Here is an 18,970-nt window from a genome sequence, read left to right as displayed (position 1 = left end):
GGGTACATGCAATGTGATCCTGAGTTAGTGAAATCAATTTCTCTATATATCTATCTCTTTTTTAAAAAAAAGATTATTTATTTATTTATTAGAGAGAGAGAGAGAGAGGCAGAGACACAGGCAGAGGGAGAAGCAGGCTCCATGCAGGGAGCCCGACGTGGGACTCGATCCTGGGTCTCCAGGATCACACCCTGGATCGAAGGCGGTGCTAAACCACTAAGCCACCAGAGCTGCCCTATATATCTATCTCTTAATGAATAATCAGAAATAAATAAAAGACACTCAAATTGAAAAAATACCAAAATGTTATCAAATTTATACTTTATCCTTACCTATATTTTTCCATTTTACTGCAATGAAAATGTATTTCTCTTAAAGTGTTTCTATGAAAGCAGAATGCTACACCTATAATAAACTGGTCTTTGAGGAAGAGGGACTAAATCTAGGTTACAAAAGACGGGTGAAACTGGCACCAGACACCAGGAGGAAAGTTTTTCAGCCTTGGGTTCACAGTGAAGAGGATTAAATATTTCCAGAGTCCTAAATGATTGTAATCTCTGAATAAAATCTGCTAAGTGAACCTTGGGCTGAAAATGAAAATTATATCCCCCATCTCCTCACATGCAAGAAAGAACTTGTACAAGTAGTTTCATTGCCTCCCAGATGCCTTTGAAGTTCTGGGGGCAGAATGTTTGAAGCCACCTGGAGTGATGGAAAGGATGGCTCCTCAGGTGCAGTGACGCCACAGGGAGCCGGGTGGCTGCCTGTGGGACGTGAGCTCCGAGCCATCTGGTGGTCCTGTGGAAGCCCTGAAAGCTCTTCTCTTGCACCAGGGCTCCCAGAGTCTTCTGTGAAGGAACCCATCTTTCTCCTATTTTTCCTACAAGGTGTGATGCCTTTTACCATGACCTGTGAGGTCATGGTAACGTCATTAGATCAATACCTGCCTTTCTCTATAGCTAAGAACGTAGGCTATCATTGGGTGCGTAGGAGCTGAAAGTACAAAGAATATAATTTTGACACGGCTGATTTCTACACTGACCATAACTAAAATACTTCCTCAACTCTGCAGGGCTGTTTTCTTCCAGAGGGATAAGGAGCCTTCTGCCCTGGGCTCTTTCAGACCCTTTTCAGAACGGCTTGTTGGACTGGCTAATGCAGAAGAAGGCAGATGATTTTCTTGTTTTAAAGAATAACTGATGATTTGACTTTAGATACTTGCATATGAACATTTAAAGTGATATTGCATTGGGAGCAAGAAATTAACCTGTAGAAATAGCCAGGGAGCAGGAAATCAACTTGTGGAAATAGCCACATTTCCAAATACCAACATTCACTTTTGGTTCAGATTTCCAAGGGCCACTATTCTCCCTCCATGCTCCCCTTTCCCCCTAATCTTTAATTTTACCTGTTTCTAGCTCTTTTCTTACTATAGAATGGAATCTCAGATGCTTCTGGCAAACTCTGTATTATTAGTATGGGATGGCGCTTTGTTATTAGATTGCATTTTATTATTTCCTTCTCCTCAACATGTACCTGATATTAGAGGGCTTTCCCTATGGGTTGAGATTGAAAGATGCTGCAGATGATGTACTTTTATTATTTTTGTGGGCCCTGCTTCCTTGCAGCCAGGTGAGGGACACTATGCTGAGCAGGCTGAAGGACAGGCTGGCATTATCTTTGATTGCTAGAGCCCAGGATCCATGGCCTGGAGTGGCTGCTTTTGTTTGCTGCACAGAAGGGCCAGAGGCAGCTGCTGTTCTGTTGACTTCAGATGCCTGTTTGGATGAGATCAGTAGGCATTTAGGACAGCTATCCTGGCCTCTTCACACAGCGGGTCTAGTTTGCCATCACCTCCTAGGGAAAGAGATATAATTTTCTTTTGGCCAGTTTTTTTTAAAGATTTTATTATTTATTCATGAGAGACACAGAGAGAGAGGGGCAGAGACATAGGCAGAGGGAGAAGCAGGCTCCATGCAGGAGTCCTGATCCCAGGACCCCAGGATCATGACCTGAGCCGAAGGTAGACGCTCAACCGCTGGGCCTCTCAAGTGCCCCTCTTTTGGCCAGTTTTTGATACAATGTCATGTCTTAGAAGACATGTATGGGCTTCTACTAGAAGACAAGTCTCAAAGTACACAGGCATGTAAATTGTTAACTAGCCTTTAATGGAGTATTAGTGGATTGCAAAAGCTTTTATTTCTGAGTGGAGTGTGGTATGCATGATGCCAGCCTGCCAGGCGGGAAGGTCTCCAGGTCAAAGAGATATCTAGAACATCACTAATAATGTCATGCACCGCTGGTTTAGCAACTCTCATTGTCTTAGCGAGTCTAGGTAGAATAATCAAATGGAACAAAAACTGTTTTGAAGGCAAATCATAATAAAACACGCATTGTTAAAATGTGAAAAGAAAAAGAAAAACCCCAAACCTGTTACCCCGTAATTCCCATGATATCATTTGAAATCTAAGGCTAAAACTTCATTTTTCTTTCTGTCCTTCTTTCGTTCCCCGTGTCCTGGGGAGAAGTCCAGAGCAATAAGCACTTTATTCGGTGTGATTTAGGATATGTTCATTCATGTAACACAGAGCACAGGGTTTTGAGTAAGAATTTAAGACTCAGAAAAAAATTCAACTTGAATCTGGGCATAACCCACTGGCCACTTCAACTCGAAATTGAGCACACCTCCAAGGAGGAAAAATGCTGTTTGGGAGCAGTGCTGAGGGACTTACCAAACTCCAAATCTTTGATGTTACAGTGGAAAATGATTTCTTCATTTACCATGAGTTCAACCACATTCCAGTCTTCTATCTTCTCTAGGATGACTTTGTGTCCATCTCTGGCCAACACAGCTGGAAAAGATGGAGAGGGATGTGGGTAATGTGAGAACAGGCTCTAGATTAACCTAATATGCAGATGTCCTCATGGATGGAGCAGCTGGCTTATTCTCCAGTTGCTTCTGGCCGTGACTCAACTGCTGTGGTGGGTACCTACCTGGTGCTGGCCCAGATATGCCATCACTTTGGCTGGAAAGTGCAGCCAGGGACCTGAGTAATTCAGATTTTGGTTACAATCTGCCCCAGACCCATAGGATATATAAAAATAGGAGATGCCTCTAAGAAGAGTTTTTGAACTTTTCTTACAGAGAGGATATTCAGTGTTGGAGGGGATGTGGGGAATCAAGTAACTTCTTATGCTGTGGGTAGAAATATAAATTGGTTATCAAATTTAGGTAATTTGGCAGTACATACCAAAGGCCTCAAAAGCCTCAAGAAAATTTAGAATTATAAAATGAACTCTGGACTCCTAACTATGGGAAACGAACTAGGGGTGGTGGAAGGGGAGGAGGGCGGGGGGTGGGGGGGAATGGGTGACGGGCACTGAGGGGGACACTTGATGGGATGAGCACTGGGTGTTATTCTGTATGTTGGCAAATTGAACACCAATAAAAATTAATTTATAAAAAAAACCAAAATAAAAAAGAAAGATTCAAACAAAAATGGAACACAATCAAAAAGAGATAGGTAAAACACGAGATGCTGCACCTGCCAAGTATGTATGTGAAAGAAGCCGTCCAGAGTGAACTATTAATGCAAATGGGATCCTTAGAAATGGAAGTGCACTTAGGATTTAGGTGCTACTCTTAAAAAAGTAGCAGGGGCGGGGGGGGGGGGGGGGCAGGTATGATAAAAAGTAGCGGCGGCGGTGGCGGGGTGTGTGTGACAATCTTCTCTTTGCTCCAAGATGGAACAAACAAGTATCATTCTCTTTCACAAAATATTTTCTCAACCCAGAGCCAAAGAACCACAGGTGCAAAGGAAACTACTCTTTAAAGAGCAAACGCCTTATTTTGAAAGGAATAAAAACAGGCTACATGTCCCTGAAAGAATTTGTTCCTTAGAAAGATAAAGTCTTCTTTCCCTCTGGCCTCTATCTGTTGTATTTATGTTTCTTTCTTTGAAATAGCCCTTAAATACTTCTGATTATGGAGAAAAGTAGAGTTGGAAGTTAGTAAGATTGCATTCAGTTATTTTTCTAAGTAGCAGTTCATGGATTTGAGTTACTTCGGTTTCTTCTACACTATTAAACTTCCCTTGGAAAATGAATATATAAAAACTTGTTACCCAAAACACCATTCACAAGATGGGAAAGCAATTTTAGCAGATTTTCTTTCTAATGTATCATGAAAAATAGTTGCCATTGGCATTTAATAATTGGAATAAAAATAAAAAATAAAATAAAATAAAATGAACTCTGGCCTGGGAAATTGCACTTATAAAAAGCTTCTCCAGGAAAAAAATCAGAAATTCAGGCAGAGTTTGGTAGCAAGATGATTCTTATATCTGTAGCATTATAATAGAAAATACTTTGAATAATGTACTGTCCTAATCAGAAGAGGATGGTCAAGCAATTGATGATAGGTCCGTATGATGAGGTTTTATTCAAACATTTCAAAAAATGTTTATGAGTTTTTTAAATAGCAAGAAAAATATTTGTAACGTTAGCCAACAATTGAGGTACATATACAGTATTAATGAAAATACATTTTCAAACTAATTAAATTATGTATATGTCATAGGAAAAGAAAAAGAAATACTCAGTGGGTATCTCTCTGTGGCAATTCTATGTGAAACCTGTTTCTCTTTTTCTTTCAGCATTTTCCAGATTTTTTATAATAAAAAACAAAATGCTTTTTTTTTTTAAAGATAAAAAGCTAATGAACTAAACTGTGGAAGCTGCATTTGATCTCTAGTGGAAGTGGTATCACTTCCCTAGAGATTAGCCATGCAAAAGTTGTTAGATGTATCCTCCATTGTGGAAATTCAGAAATATATGCATGTAAGAGAAATGATTTGCATTGAACATCAAGGAGTTCTGTCTTCTCTAAAATGTCTCTCTCTCTCCAGTTTTTTAAATATGTTTACCCTGTAATATTGGTGATGGAGTTGGTGTGCCAAATCACCATCTTTGGTGGTCTTCATACATTGGTGAGAATTATGGTTAGGATGCGAAGAGGAATCAGAGGAAGGTTATGTTTTTTTTTTTTTTTTAAAGTCTTAGCATTTCAATCAGTCTTACGTGCAGAAAAGCAGACAGTTATGTCAGTTAATTGCATTTAATTAGAGACAATTGCTGTTTCAAAATGTTGACGTGTCCACTTCTTCATCTTTCAATCAGTTCAAGAACATCCAGCCCCAACTGTGAACATTTTAATTGTGTGATTTTAATTTCACTTCTAAAAGGAACTTCAGAGAGTAACTCAGTGAGGATCTCCATTAACAAGATAGCACTCCTCAGGTACCAGTGGTGGCCCTAATCGACCCTGCACCAGCTAATGCCTCCCTCAATGGAACACCCGCATCTTTTCTTTTGACATATTTATGTTATTGTATCCTATTAAGTGTCTTGTCTTAAAACATCTTTGGAGGAAGGCACTCAGCTTGGACCAATGACTTGTTTAAATGAAGCAGTCCATGCAGTTTGGGATGGCCAGTGGATAGTCTAAGAAACATAAAGGCAGTCTATAGGAGGAGATTTCTGGGGATCATACACCCTCTCAGTGGAACCCCCTCTGGAGTGGGGACATGTAGCTCCAGAGGGAAAAGCTACAAGTGAGTGGGTAGGAGGCAATTTGGCCTCCAGGACCTTTTTTGCATTGTCAGAAGATGTTCCTGGGAAATGTACTTCAATGTGATAGGAAAAAATCAGGAACAAAACAGCTTCTCCATTCCCACCCTATCTCTGGAGACATGGTATTACCTCTATCCTTCTAACACACAACACCCACTCTCTAAGGCCTGGGGGTTCTGGAGAGAAGGAGGTATAGGCTCTGTGTGGAGCTGCTCACCGTGACTGCAGTGTAAGTGAGGAAGGGTTCTGCAGAAGGAGCCCCTAAGAAGGTGTGCACCCCACAGCCCACCATGGTGCTTTCTTTCCCTACAAGGCAGGGCTCTGTCTGATGGAGTCTCATGGAGCACCTGGGTTTGGGGTTTGTTTTATGAGAACAGCAGCACTCTTTTATGGCAAAGTGTATCTAAGAAACAGGATTTGATTCACCAAATAGCCTACCCTATGGAAGTCAGTGATGCCAAATGATGAGAATCTGTCTTATCCTGAAGCCAATGAAGCCCGACAAGAAGCAACCCTCTTAAGAGAACATATCACTCCTCACTTCACCTTCTATATAAAACATGGGGTCTCAGGGCCTTTAAGGGCACATGTCTCCCTCAGTGACCACAATCCCCCCGCCCCGCCCAGTATGCCCAGTGTTAATATAGCTTGTTAAATAAACAAGCTCAATTTAATGGTGCTGGGCACCTCCAATGTCTCTTTTGGACACTGAGTGACCTAAGTCTGATTCTTATTAAAGTGATGAGCCACTTCAGAGTCCGTGTCATATATTCACCCTTAGGAAGCCTGTCCCCTTCTCATCAGTCCAGGATGTATTGAGCCCAACTATAGGGTGGTCAGGGCAGGCTTAAGGGATCAAACTTAAGCACCAGAATTCCTCTTGCAGCTCATCCAAATGCCATCTCTCTACATGGAGGACCCATTTTTTCCCCTAGGAGCTGCTATGGGGTTGTCTATTCAAAGAAAGGTCAGATAAATATACTCTATGCAACAAAGTCTTTCCAACGGCAGTGGCTAAACTCCAGCATAAATCAACCAGAAGCTGTAAGGCCACCTGCAGAATGCCTGCCTCTTTGAAGTGGCACCTCATTCTTCAAGGGGGATCAGGGTAAACTGAAGGAACACGGAAAAGCCTCCCTGTTCTCAGTGCTGGCGGAATTGTGCACCATCTGGGAGAGATTTAAATGCTGCTAGTCAGGAAGTCAAGGCAAACGGACAGACGGGCAACTCCCCCTCCTCCGCACTCGGCACAGTTGCAATACTGATGACCCTTAAAGTGTGCGGCTAATGCATAGCTAGGATGAGAGTGGTACAGGGAGCATCTTAGCTAAATAAAGGTGGATCCTATTTTTATGGGGTCGGTTTCAATCCCTTTTAGTTCCTTTTAGCAGCAGGTTATTTGGCAGACTTCATTAGGGATAGCAGACCAGGAGCAACCATGGCCAGGGAATTACTTAAGACTTGTTGTTTAGCATTAGTTTAATTTCAACAATATTGAGGCCATAGTAGACACATTTTTGCTGAACTATTATAATTTGTCATTAATAAAGAATAATTTTCAGATTTCTTTTTTTTTTTCTTTCAATTTTCAGGTTTCTTAAGGCACAGTAAGTTCAGGAAATATCAGACAAATTTCCAAAGCCAGCAGGGCTTCAGGAAGTGATAAAGGGCTATGATTTTCAAAGAATTCAGATGCAGATTTTACAGAGGAGGATCTGCAAATGCGCCACTCTGTGCTTGGTGTGATGTTAGTATGGACTCTAAAGTGGCAGGGAGGAGGGGAGTAGGAGACTGAGAAGGGGGTGCAGATACTTCCCGCTTAGCTTTTGTTAATACCTTAGCATTTGTCACCAGTGCTCAGTAAGTGTTGGCTGCTGGTATTATAGGAACCATCATTCAGGCTTACACTGACTTTAAAAATCAACCACCTGCTGATACCTTGCAATGCTCTTCTCCTTCCACCATAAAAATTCTCCCCTTGATCTTCTCAAGATACTCTTTCCCCTCCCCTACTGTGGGAAGAGCAGCATGTGCCCCTGCCTTCCTCATCTCTCCCTGCTTCTTAACCTCTTGCGGATGGAAGCTTCAGCCCACCTTCTCTTGACCCTGTGCTCTCTGAGGTGGAGAGCCATCAGCACGGTCAGTGGCTCACTCAGTTCTCCCCACCCTTCTTAGTAGATTGACACTCTGACTTATCTTCTTTCTTACTTCTTTAAAATACTTTTGCTGGTTAAACAACAACGACAACAATCCCAAACTATTTTAAACTCTAAAATTTTATCAGATTATAAAGGTAATGCAGACCCACGAGTGTTTAAAAATCTTGAAATTATAGGACAAAAATTTTAAATCACCAGGAATTCATCCCCCTCCTCCTCTCTTTGCTGTTTTCAGTGGAAGTGTAGGCACTGTAGGCAGAATTCAGAAACCCACCCCCTTCCCTTACCTCTAGCTGTGGTGATCCAGCCCTTTCAATACACATGGACCTGCTGCCCTACATTTATATGGGATGGATATACTGATGTGGGAACCAAAGGCAGAAGAGAAATTATTAAATTTCCTTGCTACCCACAGCCCATTCACAAATCTTTGAAACAGGCAGAGTGACCTTCCTCTAGGGACTCAACTGCTTCCGTGTTAATACCTTGCCTAGAGCAAAAGGCAATCTTAGCCCGACACCCCAGAATCCTGTAAGTCTACTTTAACATACAAAAATTCCTTTAGAGGGACACCTGGGTGACCCAGTTGTTGAGTGAGCATCTGCCTTTGGCTCAGGCGTGATCCGGGAGTCCTGGGATGGAGTCCCAAATAGGGCTCCTTGCATGCTCTTTGCAGGGAGCCTGCTTCTCCTGTCTGCCTCTCTCTCTCTCTCTCTCTCTCTCTCTCTCTCTGCCTCTCTCTGTGTCTCTCATGAATAAATAAATTAAATATTTTTTTAAATTCCTTTAGAAATTTCCTTTATCTCTACTCCCCAAGATATATTTTGACAATCCTCCTCCAATATATGACCCACCAATATACATCTAAAGGGTCTCATGACTAAGGTTTTATTAGAAGGTAATAAATGACCTTTTCCCAACAATAACTAGCCCCCTGAAGGTCCTGGAAACCTTGCTTCCAAAATTCCTTAGATACTTACACGCTATCCCCAAACCCCTTCCAACTTGAAAGTGTATAATGGGCCATTCCTCATGACCTCAGGGCAACTCTTTCTGCCCTTGGGTCCTGTCCCCATTCTTTAATAAAATCACCTTTTTGCACCAAAGACATCTCAAGAATTCTTTCTTGGCTGTCAGCTTTGAACTCTAAAGTCTTTTCCTACATCACATACTACAATTTATTCAGAGAAAGGACTGGTTGTTTTCAATTCTTCATTATCAGCAAGAACATTGCAGAATACATTCCTGGGCATGCCTCCATGTACGTGTGTGAGTCTATCTATTTATCTATCTATCATCTATCATATATATATATATATATATATATATATATATATATATATATATGAAAAAGATTCAGCAATGGAATAGCTGGATTCTACAGTATATGGTTAAATTTTAAGACACAACTGAGTTGCTCTCTAAAGTTTCTGTGCCATTTTACCTTCTCATCACCAGTCTTTGAGGACAATTTTTTTCTATGTCCTTCATCAACCATGAATTCATCTTTTTTTAGAAATGACTCCTACTTAACAGTTTGGTGCCCATTAGCCATTTTCTTCTTGATATCTTCATTTCACTGGGTGAAATGCCTCTTGGTTCTCTCCTACCTCTGTGTTTCCCAGAGGGGCCACTACCAAGGTCCTGCTGTCTTCCAATTCTGTCTTTCCTTGCTTTCTCCTAAAGTCTCACCTCCTGTGGATCCAGTGTTCAGCTCTATTCAGGTTTAACTAATGTTTATCAACCCTTAAGATAGACCTGGCACAGGGGAGCCTGGGTGGCTGAGTCAGTTAAGTATCCAACTCTTGGTTTCAGACCAGGTCATGATCTCAGGGTCCTGAGACTAAGACCCAGGACTTAGGCTCTGCACTCAGCAGGAAGTCTGCCTGCCCCTCTCCCTCCCCTCTGCACCTCCCCCTGCTTGTGCACACTTGCATAAGCGCTCTCTCTCTCCAAAATAAATAAAATCTAACAAACAAACAAACAAACAAACAAACAAATTGGCACAGTCCTGGACCCGGGGACACAGCAGAGAATAGACCAGACAAGAATGCCTGCTCCCCTGAAGTATACATCCAGGAGAAGAGAAGGAAAACGAGGTAAATCTGTGAAGTGTATGTTTCGCCTAGAAAAAGATAAATTCATGATGGATGAGAGTATAGAAAAAGAGTGTGCTCAAATGTATGAGTACTAAGAAGAAATAGACAAGGAAGGAAGGGAGACAGGGAAAAGGGAGGCAGAGGGAGGTGTTGATATTTTCAATGGGTTTCCTCAAGGAGCGCCTGTGGATGAAGGTCACTTTTGAGAAACACCTCCATGCCGTGTTGTGAGAGAGTGAAGAGTGAGGGCCAGGCAGGAAGCTGGAGAAAGAGCATTCCACGTGGAGAACTGCCAAGCCCTGAGGTCAAAGTACACCAGGGGTGTTCAAAGGCCAGCGAGAAGGCCATTGTGGCCTCAGTGGAGTGAGTGAGGGGCAGGAATGGGTTGTGGTGGAGGAAATGAGGTTAGGGAGGACACTAGCAGCCTGGGGGGCCACTGTAAGGCCTTGGCTTCTCCTTTAAGGAGCTAGGAGTTGCCAGGATGTTCTTGGAGGCACAAGCCATGCTCTGACTCAGTTTAAAGGTATCACCTGACATTGGTGCTGAGGACAGACTGAAGGGGACAAGGGTGATCACAAGGAGCTCAGTGAGGAGGTCCAGGCAGGAGATGATGGTGGCTGTGATGATGTGAGGCAGAGGAAGCACAAAAAGACACCTGCGACGCGAACAGACATTTCTCCAAAGAAGACTTACACATGGCCAACAGACACATTAAAACATACTCAGCCTCGCTCAGCATCAGGGAAATACAAATCAAAACCACAATGAGATACCATCTCACTGGTCAGAATGGCTAAAATGAACAACTCAGGAAACAACAGATATTGGTGAAAATGTGGAGAAAGGGGAACCTTTTATACTGTGGGGGGAATTCAAGCTGGTACAGCCAGTCTGGAAAATAGTATGGAGGTTCCTCAAAAAGTTAAAAGTAGAGCTACCCTACAATCCAGCAATTGCACTACTGGGTATTTACCCCGAAGATACTAATGTAGTGATGGGAAGCAGCAGCTGCACCACAATGTTTATAGCAGCAATGTCCACAATAGCCAAATTATGGAAAGAGCCCGGATTTCCATCGACAGATGAATGTATAAAAGAAGATGCAATATATATAGACAATATATACTCAGTCATCAAAAAGAATGAAATCTTGCCATTTGCAACAACATGAATGGAACTAGAGGGTATCATGCTGAGTAAAATAAGTCAGTTGGGAAAAACAATTACCATATGACCTCGCTTGTATGTGGAATTTAAAAAACAAAACAGATGAACATGGGGGAGGGAAAGAAAAATAAAAGAAGATGAAAATGGAGAGGGAGACTTAACTCTAGGAAGCAAACTGAGGGTTGCTGGAAGGGAGATGGGGGAATGAGGTAACTGAGTGATGGGCACATAACTAAAGAGGGCACGTGATGTAATGAGCACTTGGGTATTGTATGCAACTGATGAATCACTAAACTAGTAAACACTATGTGTTAAGTAAATAGAATTCAAATAATTTTATTTTTTTAAAAAAAGAAAGATGCCTGTGAGCTTTTTGGCTTGAGTAATTGAAAAAATGGAGCTGTGTGCACTGAGATGGGAAGAATGCAGGATGGGCTGGGGTGGGCTGGGTATGAGGAGGCCAGTTTAGAAATTTTGGACATACTAGTCTGAGATGCCTACTAACTAGCCCAAAGACAATGAGAGGTCCTGATTGGAGAGATAAATTTGTATCATCCACTGGTAGGTCACAGTACTTCTGACTCAGGTGGTCTTTGTCTTTCCCTTGAACTTCAGGACATAATTTCTTTCTTTTTTTTTTTTAAGATTTTATTTATTTATTCATGAGAGACAGAGAGAGAGAGAGAGAGACAGAGACAGAGACACAGACACAGACAGAGGGAGAAGCAGGCTCCATTGAGGGAGCCTGATGTGTGATTCAGTCCTGGGACTCCAGGATCACACCCTGGGTCAAAGGCAGGCACTAAACCTCTGAGCCACCCAGGGATCCCCTAGGACATAATTTCTAATCTCTTAATATTTATTTAAAAAATATTTTATTTATTTATTTTGAGAGAGAGAGAATACCCAAGTGGGAGGAGCAGCAGAAGGAGTGGGAGAAGCAGACTCCCCACTGAGCAGGGAGCCTGGCATGGCCTCCATTCAGGACCATGAGATCATGATCTGAGCTGAAGGCAGACACTTAACTAGCTGAGCCATCAAGCACCCCAATTTCTTGATATTTCTCAGCAATTCATCTTCTTTCACTTCCCCTACCCAAATCTCTTCCTTTAGAATTGGCCTCTTAGGGCACATCCTTTATCTCATCATTCTTTAGCTCAAGATATGTTGCTGGCTCCCTGTTGTCAAGGGTGAAACAGGCCTGACTCATTACATAGCATCCTTCAGCCAGACCTGACTGCTTGCTGCTCTCCAGTGTGCCCCAGGCTGCTCCCTCCTCCCCTTCCTAGTAATATGCCTGTCCTGCAATAATAAGAAATAATGTTTGTTGAGCATTTACTATGTGAAGGAATAGTATTTAGGACTCTGTGTGCATTTTTCATTGGAATCTCACATCAGGGAGGTAGGGTTCTGCTCCCATTTTGCCAATAAGTAAACTGAGGCTCAGAAAGGTAAAATAACTTGATCTTGACTTCGGCCACACAGCTACTAAACGGTGGAGCAAATTCAAAACTACATTGGTTGGACTTCAGAGTCCTTGTGCTTAATCTCTGCTCTGCCAAGAGTGCCAAGAATGCAAGTAGGAGACAAGTGACCAGAGGTGACCAGTTGAGTCAATGGGATTTGTGAACAAACTAGATGGTAAGTCCCCCCAACCTCAATATTTGTAAATTATAAATTGTACATTATACCAAAGTCCTTATGCATTCTCCTTTAATACAATTCTTGGTATGTAAATGATCTAGTTGAACTCTATACAGTCATGCTGATTATGGCAAGAAACACTTAAAAAGCATCTGCAGACATCAGCAAAATGATGGAGTAGGCACTCCAAACTCCCATTCCTTCACAAAGACATTAACAGAACAACCTGAAACTGTGAGAAGCCACTTTGTCAGAATTCTGGAAAATAGAGTTGGCAAAAAGAGTAAAGGCAATTTTAAAGTAGTAAGAAAACTTTGTGGCATCTTAACTTGCCTCATCCCCAGCTTGCTGACAGCCTTGAAGAGAGTGGCCCCTGTCCCCAATGTGGGCCCTGGTTCCTGTGTCTAAAGGGATTTGTTTGCAAATTCCTGTGTTTGTGCCGCACTGTCTGGGGGCTACCTGAGGGACTGGTACAAGGCCCTTGTCTCTGTTTCACCTGATGCAGAGCTCACACAGGGTGGAAAAGCCGTGTGTAGCATGAGGGCAAATGAAAAATGCATAGCTGTCTGGGCAAAAGACTGTTGAGACATACAATAAACCTCATGAAGCCTGAGAAAGAAAGCTGATGAGAAGGTTGCATTGGGAAATTAGAGCATTTAAAAGCACTGAAGACTCAAACCTGGGTTCTGTTCTCATTCCCTTTGTCGTCCCCAGATCCATGACTCAGACCTTTCTATCTCTAGCTCAGACTTTTTCTCTGAACTCTAGAACTGTGGAGCTCAGTACCCCTCCACGCATGTAGCTGAAAACACATGGAGTTTGATATGGCCAAAAAGGAACATGTTCTTCCAAATTGCAGTCCATCCGTGGTGTTGTCAATTTTAGTGTAGAGTACTTCCACACATCAGCACTTCACTCAAGCCAGACGCAGACTGGATCCGGACATCCGGAGGAGGTCCTCCTGACCCTTGCTTCCCACCTCCAACATCTTAGGAAGTACCATTGCTTTTACTTGAATCCACCCCTCGATGGCTGGTCCAGACTAGTCTCATCTCTCCCCTGGAGCGCCCCAAAGTCTCTTGACTTGTCTCTTTGCTTCCATTCTTGGTCCCTTCTGATCTGTTCTCCTCACAGCAGCCAGTTTCAGCCCCCCTGCTTGAAACTTTCATACAGCCCTGCAGGATCTGCCCCTGCCATTTTGGTCTCATCCTCCTGAGAATTAAACAAATATGTCACTTGCCCATGCTTCTGGCCTTTGCAGCTCCTCTGTCTGTCATGTTCTTTCTTCTCCTTACCTGGTTATTTTCTCCTTACTCGTTAAAGTTCAACTCCAGTATAATTCCAGTGAATAAACCTTTCCAGACTTCCCCCTCTCCCCTCTAATTATGACCAGTGACTGGTCCCACTATGCTTACGTTCTTCTGTTGGAGGCCTGGCACAACTGTCAACTAGTAGTCAGCAATGAGAAGGTCACTTTAAGGACATGTATCTTTGTTCACCAGTGAGTCCTTGGTACCTGGAAGAATGTCCAACACATACTAGGTGCTCGGGAAAGGTTTGTTGCACAATTGAATGCTGAAGGTAAAGACTCTCCACCATTTTCCAGCCAATATGACCTTGGAAAAGTCACTTAATATTCTTGATTTTCAGTTTCCCAATGTATAAAGCTGGGTACATAAGCCATCCCACCCAAAGAACTTGTGTAAACTGCCTGTTTCCCCGGTGGGAAGACTTCCCAGAGGTTAAGGCACTCGGTCTGGGTCTGAGGACGGGAGGAGGTATGTGCAGAGAGCATAGCCTGCACTGGTGCTCAGAGGCTGGGGTGCCCCCGGGCGCACGCAGGTGGGTGGCCTCTGGCTCTCGGCTGCCCACCTTGCAGGCCCTCTAGGCGGAAGGGGTGGTACTCCACAGGCAGCCCGACCGCGCTGTAGGGCCCGTAGCGCACGGTGACCACGGCGTCCTTCGGCATGGCCCGCCGCCAGCGTGGGCTCAGGCGCAACACACACTGCCTGGCAACTGCGCGGCAGGCCCTTGGAGTGGGTGCAGCCAGCGGGGTGGGCGGGGCCAGGGCGGGAAGGGGTGGGGCTTGAGGAGCCTTGTCCCCTGCTGAGCGCAGGGAGGTCCCCACTGCCACCACTACCAGGCGCAGGAACGGGTGGTAGTCGGAGGCGACTTGCTTTCTCACCCTCACAGTCAGGTAAACAGGACATTTCTGCCCGGTAGGGCAAGTATCAATGATAGACAACAATAGCCAACATTTATAGCCGGTTACAGAAATTATGCATCAGATGACACGCTGAATACTTCCCATATATTATCTCACTTCATTATTTTACCATCCTTATGAAGGAGGTTGTATTTCGTACTTTGTATTTACAAAACTGTGGATCAGAGGGGCCGCGTAAGCTTCCCAGGTAAGCCACAGGTGTAGGATGGATTGGAAACTCTTGTAAGGTGCCTGTGTATAGACTTTTTTGAAAAATCTTTTTTTATTTGAGAGAGCATGACCAGCAGGAAGAGCGCCAGAGGGAGTGGGAGAAGCCAACTCCTTGCTAGCTTGGAGCCCAACGCCAGGCTCCACCCTCGGCTCCATCTCAGAACTCTGAGATCAGGACCTGAGCAGACCGAGTCCCTATTGGTTTCTTTTTATTTATCTTGCCTTGGATTTGTTGAGATTCATGAAACGAATTTAAGTCCTTCTGTTTTTGGAAAAATGTGAGTCATTATCTCTTCACATGTTGCTTCTGGTTGTATTTTCTCACTTTTCAAGGACATCAGATAAATATGTGTTAGACCTTCTGACTATATTCTTTAGTATGTCTCTTCTGTGTTTTTCCTCTTTTCATTCTTCTTTTGCATTTTATGTATATATGTGTGCATACATTATTTCATTTTTACATGTAATCTAGTTTGCTAATTTTCTCTGTAGCCATGTCTAAACTGCTATTAAAGCCATCAGTATGGTTGGGTTTTTTTCAGGTATTAATTTTTTAATTCTAGAATTTTAGTTTGATCCTTTTTCAAATCTGCTGTGCCATCTTCTATAGTTTTTGATTTCTTGCTGAGTTTTTAGGTTTGAGGTTATCTTCTTGATCATAGTAAAGATACTTATTTTATAGTCTGCTTGAGAATTCACTATCTGGAGACTCCATGTGTCTTTTTCTGTTGTTATTTCTGCTGGTGTCTGCTTATTTTGTCTATAGTTCTTGGTTTATTTTAATTGTGTACTGGATGGACATTGCCTTACAAAAAATTCTTTGTAGGAACAGTTTGAGGCCAAGGGTGATGTTATCTTTCTCAATAGAAGACACCTCCCCTCCCCCCCCCCCCCCCCCCCCCGCCCCCACTGCTTGCCAGTTCCTGGTAACACCAGCAAGCCAGGATTATTTTAATAGGTTATCTTAATACAGTTTCAGGGATTGAGATTATCTGAGCCATCCAGATGGCTTGAAACTGGGCTGCAGTCTATGAGAAGGTTGATTCATTTGTATTTTATCCTCATTCCTAGCCCCAAAGAGGGTGGTGGCTTGCCAGGACTCCCCCTGGGTAGTGCTGGAGTCCTATTTTTGTATGCCTAACCCCGCAAAGACTCAAAATTGCATCTTATCTTCTAGGTTGTTTATTCAAGATCACTAGATAGCCCCAGAGTAAAAGCATCGCCAGTGTTAGGCTTACTTACTCTCATCCTTTCTCTGATAATGATCTAGTTGGCTCTTTTAGGATTTTTACAAAAGATTTTATTTATTTACTCATGAGAGAGGCAGAGAGAGGGAGGCAGAGACACAGATTGAAGATTGGAGATTGAATCTAGAGATCAATTTGGGGAAAATTAACATCTTTCTGAGGCCTTCATATTCATGACCTTGAAGAACCTCTCCTTTATTTAGATCTTCTTCAGTGTCTTTCAATACAGTTTATAATTATCTGTGTATAGGTCTTCATGTCTTTTGCTAGATTTATTGCTAGGTTCTATTATAAATCATGTATTTTGTATTGTGATTTTATTGTTTGCCACTGGTGTATAGAATAAAATTGACTTTTATATATTGATTTTACATGTGACTTTGATCTTTTTAATTGATTTCTGTTATGGTGTATAGTGCATGTTTTATGCAGATGTTCTATGTCAAGCTGATTTCTAATTCCTTTTATAATGAGCTTTTTAAAAAAAATTCTGAATGACTGTTGAATTTTACTGAATGCATTTTCATGATCTCTTAGAGCAGTCCTATATTTTTATTGTTTAAGCTGTTCATGAGTAAATGACACTTAGCTATTTTCTTTTTTTAAGCTATTATTTTAATTTCAGTTACTTAACATACAGTGTCATATTAGTTTCAGGTGTACAGTATAGTGATTCATCATTTCCATACATCACCAGTGCTCGTTATCTTCTACTATTAAACTACTATTAATACTAACTACTATTAAACCTGACTTAGTGGTGGGTGTATTATTTTTTTTATATACTGTTAGAATCTGTTTGCTACTGTTTCATTTAGGATATCTGGATATTTATGCATGAGTAAAATGGACCTTTAGTTTTTCTTTTTTTTTTTTTAAGATTTTATTAGTTTATTTATGAGAGACACAGAGAGAGAGAGAGGCAGAGACACAGGCAGAGGGAGAAGCAGGCTCTCTGTGGGGAGCCTGATATGGGACTCGATCCCGGGACCCCAGGATCACGACCTGAGCCAAAGGCAGACACTCAATCACTGAGCCACCCAGGTGTCCCAAGTTTTTCATTATTGGATTTCCAAATCTGATTTGGATATTAAAGTTATACTAGCTTCAGAGAATAATAAATAAGGGAGTATATGCAAAGAGGGAATGTCCCCTTATTGATTTTTATACACAATTGAAATCACCACTTCTTTGAATGTTTTCAAGGGTATGTCTACAAAATTTTACATTCCCTCCCTTCTTTCTTTCCTAAGTGGGAAGATTTTAAACTAGTGCTTCAGTTCATTTAAGATTTATAAGACTGTCCAGAAATTTTATTTCTTCTTTCATTAGTTTTAGTAAGTTATATTTTTCTAAGAATTTTTATCTAAGTTTTCAAATTTATTGTTATGAAGTAGTTGATATATTCTCTGGTTATCATTATAATGTCTACTGTAGTTGTATTGACCTTTTATTCATTATACTATTTATTTCAGAATTTCTCTCTTTTTTAAATTGGTTTTACCAGAGGCTTGTCTATTTTGTTATTCTTTTTCAAAGAACCAACTTTAAAAAAATATATTTATCACATTACATTTTAGTTATGAGTTTATCAATATCCCCTTAGATTGGGGGCTCCTTGAAAGCCAGGGACTGTCACATTTTGCCTTGAAATAGGTAACAAATTATTTGCTAAGTGAATAATGAACAATATTTTTATTCAAATAATATGTATTTATCCATTATTTCTGAGGGTTAAATCTCTAAATATTCTATAAGCTGATTTAAAAATACTCAAATTCAAAGAAGAAACTCATACCAAAGCTTTGTTTTAGCCTGTGCTAAATCATTTTTAAAATTTGTAGCTTTGGGGCATTTTATTATAAAAACCTGACACTTGTACACATAAACTAACAAGAACTTAAAATTCATCACACATTTACTTCATTTTTTAGCTTGACCTTTGGGTAAATCTTTAGCTTCAGTGATTTTGGCTGCTATATAAGGAGATCCTCCCTTTTCTGGGTGACTTAAAAGCATAATTCATCAATGAACATCTTCTATTTTTCCTTTATTGGCAGTAAGGCTTATGTCTAGTATCAATGCTGCTTCTTGTTTTGTCATTTTGGGTTCAAATGCATCTCTATCATAGCCATCACTGAAGGCAGATTTTGATAGATTTTGAAAAACTTGTTTTACTTGAGGCTCTGTTTGTTTTATGGCTTGCAAAACATAATGCTCTGCAAATCCTGCAGTAGCAACAGTCAATCCACTACCACTGCTACCACTGTACAGGCCATGACTCTGGCTCAACTCCCCAACCTCCACCGTGTGCATTGTCAAAGAACCCACGTTTCTTTTGTTTAGCTTCTCTCTTATGTTTTATTTTCCCTTTCATTGATATTTGTCTTATTACTTTCTTCGACTTTACTGTTCTTTCTACTTTTTTTTGAGTTTACCATAGGACTCTTTCACTTGCTTCATAAGTCATACTTACCTCATCAATTTTTAGTCTATCTTCTTTTCTGATGTATTTTAAGGTAAAATTTTTCCTCAAAGCATCAGTTTTGCTCTATCCCAGAGGTTTTGATATCAGGTAACTTTATT

General features: G+C 41.5%; 1 protein-coding gene and 1 pseudogene across 1 annotated transcript; both read right to left on the bottom strand.

The window, feature by feature from the left end:
- Positions 1–1,792: 1,792 nt before the first annotated feature.
- Positions 1,793–14,669, bottom strand: C15H10orf53 (chromosome 15 C10orf53 homolog). The gene is made up of 3 exons (XM_025995542.2): positions 14,573–14,669; positions 2,733–2,852; positions 1,793–1,857 (listed from the first exon to the last, which is right to left on the bottom strand). Exons 1-3 carry the CDS (start codon positions 14,667–14,669, stop codon positions 1,793–1,795), a joined length of 282 nt encoding a protein of 93 aa, XP_025851327.2.
- Positions 14,670–18,290: 3,621 nt separating this feature from the next.
- On the bottom strand, positions 18,291–18,700 carry LOC112917472 (mitochondrial import inner membrane translocase subunit TIM14 pseudogene; annotated as a pseudogene).
- Between the last annotated feature and the right edge of the window lie 270 nt (positions 18,701–18,970).

This window comes from Vulpes vulpes, chromosome 15, assembly GCF_048418805.1.
Source record: "Vulpes vulpes isolate BD-2025 chromosome 15, VulVul3, whole genome shotgun sequence".
Taxonomy (NCBI): Eukaryota; Metazoa; Chordata; class Mammalia; order Carnivora; family Canidae; genus Vulpes; species Vulpes vulpes.
The sequence above is the reverse complement of the archived record's forward strand: the minus strand, read 5'-3'. Positions and strand labels throughout refer to the sequence as shown.